Source organism: Hippoglossus hippoglossus, chromosome 3 (genome assembly GCF_009819705.1).
Source record: "Hippoglossus hippoglossus isolate fHipHip1 chromosome 3, fHipHip1.pri, whole genome shotgun sequence".
Classification (NCBI taxonomy): Eukaryota; Metazoa; Chordata; class Actinopteri; order Pleuronectiformes; family Pleuronectidae; genus Hippoglossus; species Hippoglossus hippoglossus.
The window spans coordinates 16,040,023-16,054,498 of NC_047153.1; the positions used below are offsets into that span (position 1 = coordinate 16,040,023).

A 14,476-nucleotide genomic window follows, 5' to 3' on the forward strand; every position below is an offset into this window, starting at 1 on the left:
CAGTGGACAGCAGGGCTGCAACTGTCGCAACTGATCAGCCTCCACTCGAGCTGTTGCGTTGGGACCCGTTCAATGCTTTAAACCCAACAGTCTTGAGATCATGACTGATTGTGCACCTCTCTCCTCCGCTCTCTGTGTGAACACCGCAAGCGTGTCTGGTGTCACGTTCCCAGCCTGAGCGGAGGAAATGGGCCGTGTCATGTCAGTGTGAGACGCGGCGCAACGCATGATGGAGAGCACTTAAATAACTCATGAAAACCCTGTTCTCAACCCACACTGGACCACCGGGAGGAACGCCCAGTCCTCTGCATGTACGCGAGTATGTCTGTGGGTGTGTGTGGTGGCCCCCTTTGTCATGACTGTTTAACCAAATGCCTTTGAGTGTGTTGTGGTCGGGCTACTGTGTGTGTGTGTGTGTGTGTGTGTGTGTGTGTGTGTGTGGGGGGGGGGGGTGTTCAGTTGGAAAGGGAGCAGGAGATGAGTTTCTGTAAACGACAGGGGGGCCCTCACGGCTAAACAGAAATAGCCTCAGAGAAAAAACACAAAAAAGCCTGTGCGGGAGAGAACTGTGAGCAGGAGTGATGGAGAGAGAGAGACGAAGTGCAAAAAAAAAAAAAAGAAGGGTGAAGAGAAAACAAGTTTTTACAAAACTCCTTTGTTTATACGTGTACATTTTTGTATGAAAAAGACAAAGGGGGAGGGAGTAGAGATGCCCAGTGAAAAGGCAGGGTAGCTACACTGATAAGAGCAGACAGCAGCACTTTCCACATAAACGCACTGAGCTCCAAAACCCAGTGTAGTGATGGCCTCCCCCGGGGCTCACTCTGTCTCACAAACTATCACACACACGCACACACACACACACACACACACACACACACACACACACACACACACACACACACACACACACACACACACACACACACACACACACACACACACACACACACACACACACACACACACACGTGACTGCCTCATCGTGACATCTTCTACCTCATCTCTCAGTCTCACTTTGTCACTACCATCCCATCTCTCCCCAGCATCCCAACAACCTGGTTATTCACCTCTCTAGCTCCAACACCATGTGAAGGAGATGTGAGATGACTGCAGAAGCCACAGTTCACTGATCTGAGATGACGTCGGCAGTGGTAGAAAGAATGTACTGAAACTTCATATTAACAAGAGAAGACTAAAAATATTGGGTAAGTTTGAAAGTATTTGTGTGTGATTTGTGCAGGTTTTCTTGCTTTGCTGATAGTTAATCTCTAATACATTTTTTATAATACAACAAAATCAAAGTGAGGGCAAAAGATCAAATCCTCTGCACATTTGCAAAGCAAAATCATTATCACCTCCTATCATCTATTTCACACAGTTTGTAACACCAAGAGACTCAGATGGTGATGGGTGGTGTAGGTAGGATGAAAAAAAATGGTGATGCAGGAGTGTGGTGAGTTACAAGAGGAGGAGGTGTTGGAAGACATGACACAACAGGACAGGAAAGAAGAACTAAAAAGGAATTTTTGCCACACTTCTCTTGAGCCACCTCATCTCAACTCATTCAATCCAGGGGTGTCACTACTTCCTGTATTGTCACACAGCGGGGTCAGAGGGGGCCCTGCTCAGACCTGGTATCTGTCTCAGGTGATCTGATCACAGACAGACAGCTCTGAGTACAGGTGGGAAATTAGTGAGGACACATTTGAGATCTGATCAATCAGACCACATTCGGAGGTGGTGGCCACATTCTTTTCGCTGTGGGAACCCAAATGCATCCTGGGCCACATATTAAGGACCGCCTACTCAGCTGACGTCCTCTGACTCTCTACTATTTTTATTCTTTTAAGTGTTTAACATACATTAATGTATTTGTGGACACTACCATATTACCACTGGCCACGACTATTTCGATTTTAATTTTTGTTTTTAAATTGGTAAAATCTTACTATACCATAAAGCTGTGTGTGGCGCATTGATTCCCTCAGTCACTTCTTTCCCCAATCTCTCTTCCCAACAAATATTTGACCGCACAGAGTGACAAGACGAAGAAATGCAATATAAGCCATGATCAATATGTCGGATAATACTGCTGGTTGTTGGAGAACAGCGAAAGAGAAATTCTTTTAAATGAACCAAGCAGCATTATTCCACGAAAATAGAAAAAGAGAAAGCAACAAAAATATGTGAAGAGCAAAACAAGTCAACATTGTAGAGAGCAACACTCACTGGGATGTGGGCGGTCGGCGTGGTCAGGTTTCTCCTGCTCCGAGGTCACCGGGCGAGAGGGAGTGTGGTCGCCTGCAGGCTGCGAGGGGCCCGGACCTGAGTCCACCTCCTTACTGGTTCCAGCCGTACCCTCAGTCAGAGCACTAGCCTGAAAGATACGAAAACACATGATTAACATCCATGATTGATCTTTGCTAAATTGGGGTATCCATTTGTAAAATAGAGACAGAGTTAATTATCCCCCACTGAATTAATGAGTGACGTCAATAAAAGTCCCTCGATCAATTAGCAACACCCTGAGTTACATATTCTGATTCCGCTAAAGTGTTACATGATAAAACTGTTCCACCATTTCACCATTAATCAGACCTAAACAATAAAAATGTATTTATATTGTAAATATAGCAATTAACTGCTGATCTAACTCAGTCATTGGTGAGGCTATTTTTAGCTGCCGTCACAGTGCTCAGATTTCTGCTATAAAAAGACAACAGCTAAAGGGGATGCAGCGCTGGGTGAAGAAGTGTCCCTTCCCTGAAGTGTCAGAGCCGCAAAGAAGACAGACACACAGACAGAATCAAAGAAGGAGAGGAACAGAGAGAGAGGGAGACTTTTCCTGACAGCCAAAGTCTGCTTGGATGTGCTCTATACTCTGCTCCCCTCCACAGTAGAATAATAACGAAAAAAAGAGGAAAGAGGGATAAGGCAGCTGGAGAGAAACAAGTTGACCATGAAAAGAAGAGGGAGAAGCAGAGGGTGGCTGTCAGTGAGGAGAGAGGGAGAGAAGCGGGGGAGAGTTTAAAAGAGGCTGTGATGGCTCCCTCCATTGACGAGTAGCAGAGAGACAGGCAGGGGAGGTGCAGCGCATCTTAAGACAAAAAGGCACCCTGGGCTTATGAAATATACATAGCTCTCAGCCGGAGACAGAGACACAGAGCGACAGAGCAGGAGGGCCCTGAAGACTGATGAGACGCCGCTACCCCGCCTAAACACACACTGCTAAAAATAAAACACACAGGCACATTTCTAATGACTTCTCATGAAGAGCCAGGGGGAGGTAGTTAGTTTTAGTGGAAGTGTGCGTGTGCATGTGTGTGTGAGAGTGTGTGTTGTCTGCGCGTAAGTGTTTGTGAGCATCAACGTGCATCCATGCTTCCTCCTGCAGTTATAGACTTGAGCGGGACAAAGGCAACTCTGACACAAAAACCAACAAGCGTTTTGGCTGTTAGCCTGTATGTAAATCAACCTGCTTGTCAAGTTTTTTTTTTCCTTCTTTAGTTAGAAGTTAGTTTCAACTGCCTGTTCTCAGACGTGCCCACCTGCCCCCTCTTCAGGCCCAGACAGCTGCTTCCACAACAACAGTCAATGAAAAAGCATTTAAACCCACCTCCTCACTTTACAAGAAAATCAGCCTTTGTTAGAGCTAACGATTCACCCCTCTCCCACACACTCCCAGGACGTGTCTGTGTGTGTGTGTGTGTGTGTGTGTGTGTGTGTATATGTGTGTTTACTTGCAATTATCTTTCTTTGTCAGGAGCATTTCAGCATAGATCGCAGAGAGTACATTTTGAGGAAGTGAGAGCATATTGGTCAGTCCTCACTATTTCAAAGGGCTGATAAAGTATTTAGAGGTATGGTCAGAATTAGGTTTAGGTTAGGGTTGTTGTTGTTGTGGGGACCTAAAACCATTTAGTCACATTATGGGACGTGTCTAACCCTAACCCAATGAAAATCCTTGTGAATGCATGTTTTAAGGTGAGGGTTAAGGGTTAGTGTTAGGGTAGGGGGCAAGGGAATTCAACTCAATTTTCAATTTAAATTCACACTCAGTGTGGGGCGACCATCTGCCTCGACCGGTTGGGGGGAGAGGAGAAAAGAGGGGAAAAGAGGGGAAAAGAGGGGAGAGAACTTGACCAGTTGACTTGTTTATCTAAATCCATTAATTATTCCTTAGGAAATTGGTGAAAACGTAAAAAAAATTCCTATACCCGCCCCCTGATCCAGATCGGCTCCAGAATTTAATGGGTTCTTCCCTGACAAATACCGCATCCTCCCAACAAGTTCCGTGGTTGTCAGTCCAGTAGTGTTTGTGTAATGCTGCTAAGTAACAGACGGTGATGAAAACCTAACCTCCTTAGCGGGTGTAAAAAGGGTCCTCAGTAAGACAAGAGTACAAGACTGTGTGTGTGTGTGTGTGTGTATTTGTGTAGCGTACATCTTCTTCTCCTCATCAGACACATTGGGTGTGCCTCCGCACACTGAATCCTGGACATATCATGTGTAAGTCAACAAAACGTGTGCAGGTAAATAGTCATGTCTGAGCCTGGAGATTACGTCCACTGCAGAGAACATACACAACCACAACTGTCCCTGTCTCTTACTCTCTTCAGCCTCCTCGCTGTCTAACTTTTGGAGTAAAGTGCACATTGTGAGGACAGATACAGAGAGGAAAAGAGAGGCAAGGGTCCTCTGTCAGGTCACGACCATAAGATTTCATTTAATTACTGAGATATTGCTGATTGTCTCATCCAACAAAACAGATGTCAGAGAGTAACAGTTGGTGTATTGGTCTTAAGGAACAAACTGGAAGCCAAGATTTGATGGTACACATGAAGCAGTTGTTGCCATCATGGCTCTCAAATGACTCATTTAACTCATATAACGGGAAGAGGCATAATTACTTAAACTATGTTATTGCTCAACAGAGTGTTGTGGGTGCAAACACGGGATTGTTCTGCAGCTAACGAGAATGAGAGTCTACAGCAGGGGTCAACGTGTCAATTGACTTGTCAGTCTCTGTGAAACTCAAAGTGGATTGCAAAGAATTAAGGGGGAAATACGAACCTAAAATAAACCACAATAAAAAAAATATAAAACACCTCCTAGAATTTGCATTTCTATATAATGGCAGCAAATTAGTTTTTTACGAAACATAAAGCCTTAGATTTATTAATGGCAGCAGGGTTGCCAGTTGGCGGTCTGAGTGGTTGGTGGGTGTACAAAGAGCACAGCTGTAACAGCAGAGACCGTGGTTCCACATCCACAGTCCTCGCTGTGGTCACATTAAAGCTGCAGCTCTTTGCTAAAGGTTAGGGAAAGATCATGGTTTCGGTTAAATCTACATTAACACCTTGTTTCTGAAGCCCCTGTGAACTTTCCTTTGTATTAAACTAGACAACCCTCTTTCACCCACCTTTACCATGAACTATAAGTGCATAAAGGTAACCATAAAAAAAACTTTAAAAATACGATGTGGTCACAACAAGTGGGTGTCTTGCGTAGAAACAAATAAGTTAATTCATACAAACCATATAAGGGACAGACATTTTGGGGGAATCATGAGCACCACTTCTGTCTATATCATGGCCTTTTTACAGACAAAAATAATCAAAACAAAGTACAGGATCCTCCAGACAGACACTTCACTGACTGTGTGTCTCTATCTCACTGTGCGTTCATGTGATGACAAGATAATCTGACAAATGAGTTCCCAATGGGGAAAATTCAAGTGAACTCCACCTCAAGTCGGAACAACTCAGAAAATCTCGACTTCATCAGTTTTCAAACAATTACTGTTATTTTACAATCAGCTCTACACAGTAGCCTCTAATGTCAACTTTCGAATGTTACACTTTTGTCTCTTGCAAACTGTATGTTTATGTCTCACAAGTACCCAAAACCACTTTTTAATGAAGACATTTTTATGATTAACGTGAATATATTTAAAATGATTCATATGCCTGTGACGCCTGATCCTTTTTCTCTGCTCTTCATTATTTTGTAAATATTGGAAAGAGGTGTTAAGGTGTTGTTTAAAGCTCTAAACTCGTAAATACAAATCATTTTGTTTACAACATCCATGTTTTTTCCATATTTTCTCTTCAAAGCAAATTAACACACTAAAGTCAGAACAACGACTTCACAATTCAGTAAATGAGACCTACTGAGGAGCACGTGAATGCACAGTCAAGCACAGACTGATTTTACAGTCACAGCCATCAGCAACTGAGGAGGTTTTACAGTTCACAGTGAAACAGATCGAATAGCTCCATTTTGCTTCTTTCTTTTCTTTTTGCTTGTGTCATCTGGTTTGATGTGAAGGTTTGTGCTGCTCTCTTTCTAGTTCAGCTGCATGTCATGTGTTGCATATTCATTCATATTTTAATTTCTGTCTTCTAGGCTGATTTGGGGAGGCGGTGAGGGTCTTTCAGTTCATACTGTGCCTGAGATGATACATACTTGTGTTCACATGAAGAAATCCTCAAACCTGAAGAACGAGCTAGCGACAGGTGTAACCGACCTTCGTTGTCATGGTTACAATAACATACACGCAGTTACGTTTACGGAACACTCACGATGTGGTTAGGTATAAGCACAAAAATCTAGTCTCCCTGATCACCCAGCTAGCATAGCAACAATAGCACTTATTACCTCTGTAAAGGAGCGCATATTTTCACCCATCGATTTGTTTGTTTGTTTGTTTGTCAGCAGGATTACGTACAAACTACTGCACAGATTTCCACGAAAATTAATGGAGGAATGGGACACAGGCCAAGAAAGACCTCTTTAAATTTTAGGTGTGGATCTGGACAATATGCAGACCCAGGATTTTTTTTAACATTGCGAGATGGAACATTATTATTATTTTTTCACCAATTTCCCATGGAATAATTTGTGGACCTAGATGGAAAAAAGCAGACATATTTAGGGAACCGATATCTGTGAGTGTGTGGAATTTTCCGAGTTTGATTGCATTTTAGGGGACGGGTGGGCTATTTTCTAATTTCATAGAATGCCAAATATGAGAGGATACAGCTTTATTATTGCTTCATTTAATTCATTAACTGTGTCTGACTTTGCACATGTTGATAAATGCTCTGTGAATGGAACAGAAACAGACCAGGGAAATGTAAAATACAGAGTCAGGAGGTGAAATGAGAAGGATCTACAGAGGTAGTACTAATTGAGGTTAATTCAAAAGTTCAGCATTATCATCTCTTATCAGTGAGGGGGAAAGTTGGTAATGGATGATGTAGCAGGACATGGAGAGAGCCTGCCAGCCTAAATCACAAGACAGTGCAGAGAACTGTGTGCCCTCAAAGGATCACAAGACATCAGCCGCCCAGCACAGATCATGATGGGAAGCCGTAGATAAGTAGAGGGTGGGAAGGGCCTGCAGGCCTGCACAGGGAGGGGTGTGAGTGCTTCTGTGTCTGTACGAGTGTGTTAGAGAGAGGGACTTGTCAATCAAGACAGTCACAACCTCTCTAGTCATCTGCCCGTCTCCACCCACACGTCACCTGTCAGCATCTTAAAGTAGTGCTGACACACACATACACACACCCTGCTCGGGTTTCGTATCCTCGTGACACACAGTGAGCGATACACACACACACACATCACCCAGAAACGCACACATTCTCCAACTATTACTCACTTTTTCAGCCTCACACACACATATATACTGGTGACCTAGCCCGAGCTCTCTCCTCGCTCACCGCCATGCCAGTCGATACTTCAGCCCTGCACAACATCTGCGCACGCCTACCAGATTCATTAAGGAGGAGGACGGAGTCAGAAGCAAGAGGATACATCAATAAACAGAGGAGGTGGCCCCACATGTGTGTGTGCGCACGTGTCAACAGGGGGCAGGGCCATCCATAAACACCGCTGACAGACTCGACAGGAAATACACTTGAGGATGTCGATAAGTTAGTCGGCCGAGGTGAAGAGGGATCAATGGGAACACAGGATGATGTCAGCGGCTGCAGATGAGATCACCTGAAGCAACTATGGATCAACATATGAGGAAATTAGACATTTCACGTTATGTATTATAAAAAAGCAATAATCTTTGTTGAATAAAATATAATTATTATGTTTAAGTCCTCAAAATACTTCTATCTTAAATGGACTGATATATAGCTGCTCTTCTTATAGACCACTCAAAGCGCTTAACAACACAAGAGACATTCACACACACATTCAAACAACACAACTATATGCTGCACTTTTTCTACCACACACCATTCTCACACTGCCACCACAGCTGTCAGGAGCAACTTGGGGTCCAGTACCTTGCCCAAGGACACTTCGGCATGCAACTGCTCAACCACAGCCACCCCACTGACTGTTATCTAAAACTGAGTATGGAATTTTAAAAGACATCATACAGTATATAGTATTGCTCAGTTGCCTCCAGTGGTCTTCACTATATTGGTGGTACGAGTGAAATCACTATTGTGTTACCTCATTTCACGTTAGAGAGTTGCAACGTTATTCATGTAAAAATACTATGGATTATAAGATCAACATTGTTGGGAATAAATACCTACAGAAGCACACACTGATTCTCCCCTGAGATTCGGGGGAAATGACGGAGATGACGCCAATTACACCCACAGGTTGTGATTGCCCTATATTATAGTGCCTCCTCTTGCCTATGGTTTTGAGCACAAGTTCCTCTCTGTGTGTGTGTGTGTGTGTGTGTGTGTGTGTGTGTGTGTGTGTGTGTGTGTGTGTGTGTGTGTGTCTGTGTGCGTGTGTTTGTCTAGTGACATTTCCTTAAACGTGGATGACATTTCCAGGGGATTTGAAGATTTGATCCCTCCTGTGTTTGAAGAGCTGTGTGCTGGCCTCCTCACAACACTGAGGGAGAGGCTGCAGCAGAGCCGACAGCGTGGCCTGCCTTCAGGGCCTCACTCCACAGCGTTCGGAGCAGCCCGTTCTCACTCACCCGCACTGTGATCAGGAGAAGACCTGCACTATGCATTGCCTGCAATGACATGTTCACTGCTTACTTAGTCTTGCTGTTTTCCCCTGAGCTGCGGGGTGTTTCTGCTTCTCAACTGAGGCAGAAAAGCTATCGCCAAAAAATATGAGAGAAGAACGTAGATGGAGATGGTGTGGGAGGGAGCGAGAGGGAGAGAAAGCAAGAAAGTGCGAGAGAGAAGGAGAGAGAGATCTGTTTCTCCTGCTACAGGCTGGTAAGTGGAGCGAACTGACACAGACTGACATCTCTCTTCCACGGAGACAGAGTTAAAAAGAGCCTCAATACTCTTTGTCCATTACTCTCCCTCTCCCTCTCTCTCTGATCACCCTGCGGCACCCATGTCTTGCTTTTTCTGCCTGGATGGAATCTGCAGCAGTCCTGTCCAAGCCCGGGGCTCGTATTACACCCCACCACCCTGCACCGGCCACACATTCACAATTAAACACCCACACACACACATACAGTAGCCATAAGCAGGCCCAGGGCCCACACACAGGTCAGGCTTGGGTCATTCAAGGGCAGGAGGACAGAAACAAGCCTTGCACTGAGGCTGATCTGAGGGCAGCCGTATAGACATAACACAACTGACGCCATATGATGAATATAAACACACACACTCAGATGCTCAGGCATGCACCAGTTATGCTATCGGACATCTTTAATTTGTAATGGACTTTTAATGGACTGAGAGAGAAAATTCCGTGTGTAACTTGAATACTGAACACACAAAATGTAAAATCTAATTTTATTTTTTCTTACTTCGTTCAACCTGCCTTCCACCCAAATGAAAACACTTGCAATTACGTCACAGTTGACCATCATGCATAGGCAAATAAAACAACACTAGAACTGACCCTGGACCTTGGAGCAAAGAACAATTTACCTCAGTGCTTGGGTGGATCCAGCGTTGGGGCCAGGGGGGCACCTTAAATGTGCACCTTACAGGAACTGTGCATGAATGCTGGATATATAATTGGCCCCTCTGTGTAAACTGTAGCCCTCACCGATTTACAAAATTCCTTGATCTTCCCTGCCTCAGTGTCTCGTACAAAGATAAACCTCAGCAAACATTACAATTGCTAATAAGCTTCAGCCTGAATCAGCAACATGAATTATCAGTTCAAACACACCTGCATGATGCGCACATAACCACCCCCCCCCCCCCAGCTGCACAGGACACCGGTGGTCAGTGGATCAGCCATGCTGGTCCAACCTTAGTGCTCGGAATCATCCTGTCCTTCAAATGCCAGTGATGTTACAGCTCTAAAACATGTGCATCCTGCTGGAGAACAGAGCTCAAAGGAAGGGAAGCGCCCCATGATGTATCACAGTAAACATTTTGGCACTCGAGTCTGTTTGTCCCTTGGAACAGGATGCATGGGTACAAGTGCCTCAATAACTATGCAATACGTTATTGGTCCCTTTAGGACACTTTTTCATCCCCCACTTCAAGGCATGTCAAAGAACAAAGTGCAGGAGCAGGGACTTACATGTCTACTACAAGACCTTCCTCTGCCTATATAGTATATGCATGAATATGAGTAGTGTATTTTACTTCTGTCTGTCTTATCCTTTTTAGGTTATCTTCAGAATACAGATTCAATGTTATCAGACTTTCAGAGTTGTTTGAATTACAAAAAGACGAGAATTCAATGCAAAACTTTGTTCAAAAACCTTTTCAGCACTTTTAATAAAGAACATTCAGGCGGACTAGAGAATTTTAGTGGAGTTGTTTGAATTCAGACTCTGGTCTCAAACCAAAGGGAGAAGTAGCTCAATGCATGTCAGTAAATCAAGAAAACTGTGCCTCCATGACACTACGGTGTGTGCTTGGGCTGAGACTCCAAATACACAAAATCTTACTCAGTCTCAGACACAATGCTTTTTCACAAAAAGAGAGTGCAGACAGGTAGTCGCATTTATAAACACACACAGAGAGAGAGAGAGAGAGAGAGAGAGAGAGAGAGAGAGAGAGAGAGAGAGAGAGAGAGAGATGGTGACTGCAGGTCTGCGTCTTTCTCCCAAGTCTGTTGGGAACTCTAACAGGAAGAGGGTAAGTGCTATCGATTGACTTCTTCCTGCTTGGTCGGGTTGTCGGGGGAAAAACAAGCTGACCGTCTGACCGTCTGCGTCTCACACAAGCCCACAACAACACACTCATCAAACACGCACACACATACACACACTCACAGTGATTGTCTTCCAGGTCCTTTTGGATTTGGGGATACAAATGAAGGTCCACTATCAAGTCCATTCTTGTGTGTGAGTAAAAGAGGATAGAAGCCATAAAGAAAATATAATGTAAACATTTATGAATTATTATAATTAATATTATCAGCAAGTAGTGAATTTAAAGGAAATATCCATGTTATCAAGCTGGCAATGATGTGGAATTGCATTCAGCCCCTAACCATACAATATTTCTATATTAGGCAGGTAGAGAAAATAAATTAAATCATTTAGTAAGTCATGGAAATCAACAGTATGACTATTTGAGTGCTGTGTTTACGGGTGCTTATATCTGACATGGATGTGTGTAGCAAGGAAATTTACTATGTAGACACATGGGTCGATGTAAAAATCCTCCTCTGGGCAGCACAGTGACATTAGGAAGAGAAATCTCTGCTGCAGTCGTCTCTTTTCGATGGCATTTAGATGTAAGGCAGAGGAGAGATGGAAGGATGGAAGGAGGAGGGATGAGTGGAGATAAACAAGACTGGAGGAGACAGAGAGGCTGCTCATTATGGTTTAACAAATCAAAAGGAAGGGAAGAACAAAGACAGTGGCACAGGGTGGGTGAACATGTGGTAATGACATTAAATCTCCTATCCAGACATACATAAACAGCTCATTTAACCGCCGTGATCGGGCTATTTGCTGGAGTCTCTCTCACTGTCCAGGAAGTAGTGAAAAAGTAGAATCTAAAGTAGACAGCTGCACACATGACTTTTCAAACTCAAAAAGACATAGTAAAATCCTGGCAGACAGAAATAATGTGTCTTCTAGATGAACGAGGAAAATGATCAATGAAATATTAGATAGTTAAAGGTACCATCCTGACACAGAGAAAAAAACTTCATGAAATTGTCAGTATTGTTAATATTATTTTACTGAGTTTTTTGCCAGCCAAAGTTTACAGTAGTTGTAAAACTCACTGTGATTCAGTTTTATTGACATGATTTAGCACATCACATCAAAGGTGGTAAATACAAAAACCTCCAATATTAGCCATAATGCCTTTTTGTAGTTATGGACAGACTTTATTGCTCCGTTTAATGGTAAATGAGAAAGGATGGTGTCAGCCAAAAAAACACTGCTGCACTCGTATATCTGTGGTCCGGGCCCAGGAAAAAATATATACAGTAGGTAATATATACAGCAGAGCACAGCAAAACAACTCTATTCTCCAGAGGGAGAAGAAAGTGGGGAGACAGCGGGAACAAGATAGAGAGATACAGAGATAGAGGGATAGAGAGATAGAGAGAGAAACACAAAGGGCTGTTTTCTGCTGGGTGGGTAAAGTGTGTCCAGGGGGCAGCTGAGTGAGCACACACAACACAAAGCCTGTCATTAGTCCCAGCTTTCTGCAGACACAACAAATGGTGTGTGTGTGTGTGTGTGTGTGTGTGTGTGTGTGTGTGTGTGTGTGTGTGTGTGTGTGTGTGTGTGTGTGACACAGAGAGGATGACGATGCGTACATGTTCGCCTTTGGGTGTGTGTAGAGGTTATGCATGTGAGGAGTTTCAGACATTGACAAAAGGATGTGTTGTTGTGCTCGTCTCCTCTGATGTACAGCTCCTTCAGGATCACAGTCCCGTGCAGTCGATACTTTCCTGCCTGCTTGTGTGTACGTGTGTGTTTATGTGCTTGTGTGTTTGTGTGTGTGTGTGTGTGTGTATTCTTTTACAGCTATCTTTGTGAGGACCAGTTTGAGTCTACAACCTATGGAGTGAGGACATTTTGGGAAACTGAGGACATTTTGGCCAGTCCTCACTTTGTGACCCCCCTTTAATTGTTTTGGGGTTAGCACTTGGTTTTAGGGTTACGGTCAGAATTAGGTTTCGGTTAGGTTAAGAGTTAGGGTTAGGCATTTAGTTTGGGGGGTTAGGGTAAGGGGCTAGGGAATGTATTATGCCAATGAGTGTCCTCACTAAGATAGCTGTAAGATAACGTGTGTGTGTGTGTGTGTGTGTGTGTGTGTGTGTGTGTGTGTGTGAGAGAGACTAGTTGCAATGTATAGACCTCTTCCTCCTCCTCTTACCACCCCACTCTCGTCTTCCCCGCCCCTCTCTCCATCCTCCTCCATGTATCCTCTGACACCGCCACACACACACACACACACACACACACACACACACACACACACACACACACCGCCTCCTGTCTACCAGCTGCCACTTTGCAGCCATTCATCAGAGCTATGATTAGTGAGTGGAGGAATGTCATGTCACTACAGCCGACTCCTCACCTCAGCCCTGACCTTTCACCTCAGGTCGACCCCGGATGACCCTCAGGCTGCAGCAGCTGCTTTTACACTGTGCCAACACACTCCATTAGATCTGACACCTGCTTCTACACTCATTGAACTTCTGTGACACACACACACACACACACACACACACACACACACACACACACACACACACACACACACACACACACACACACACACACACACACACACACACACACACACACACACACACACGTAAAAGATGGCAGCAGAAGGAGGATTCAGAACAGTTACTTATGCACCAGCACACACACATGCACACAAAACAATGGCCTTTACACATGCTAATGCAGTAAGGCGGCCCTTTTATGAGATTACACAGTCATTACAGGGAGAGGGGTCATGAGGGGCACCTGTAGCTGAGCGGCTCCACAGTCTATCAGGAGCCTGAGTGTGTGTGTGTGTGTGTGTGTGTGTGTGTGTGTGTGTGTGTGTGTGTGTGAGGAAAACAGGAAGAGGATTGTAGAGCAATAATAGAGCGGTAAACTGTATGCACTGTAAAAACTGAAGTATGAGTAAAGCTAAAGGACTTTTGCAATAGCCAATACAAGCGTCACCAGTGGGCAATGTGCATATGCTATGTGTGCAAGAAGATATTCTTTGTATGAGAGTGTCTCTTTGTGTGTGTGTGTGTGTGTGTGTGTGCGTGTGTGCGTGTGTGTGTGCCTGTGTGTGGGCCCCAGGCCGAAAATGACAGCTCAGTGCTAGCCATCTGCTGGCAGTCACACCAGGAGAAAGCAACCGCAGCCAAACAATGGAGAGCAATGACAGGCCAGGATTTGTAGGGAGTTTTGTGCGTGTGTGTGCGCGCGCGCGTGCGTGCGTGTGTGTGTGCGTGCGTATTTTTGGTGTGGTGAGTGTGTTTTCCCTTCAAAGATCCAAATGAGCCCTTCTCTATGAGCATGTGCGGAGGGGCGTGGCTGTTGTTGATAGGCTGTCTCTGTTACCAGGCGATAGAT

The 14,476-nt window shown here is 44.4% G+C and overlaps 1 protein-coding gene across 3 annotated transcripts in view; it reads right to left on the minus strand.

Annotated features, from left to right (window-relative positions):
• gse1 (Gse1 coiled-coil protein) overlaps positions 1 to 14,476 on the minus strand; it is a 171,783-nt gene that overhangs the window by 115,201 nt on the left and 42,106 nt on the right. For all 3 annotated transcript variants that reach the window (XR_004613507.1, XM_034581726.1, XM_034581725.1), the window contains exon 2: positions 2,233 to 2,380. Coding sequence is in view for 2 of the 3 variants with exons in the window: in XM_034581726.1 (XP_034437617.1) it covers positions 2,233 to 2,380 (148 nt within the window). In the remaining variant the exon portion in view is untranslated. The remainder of the gene's footprint in view (positions 1 to 2,232; positions 2,381 to 14,476) is intronic.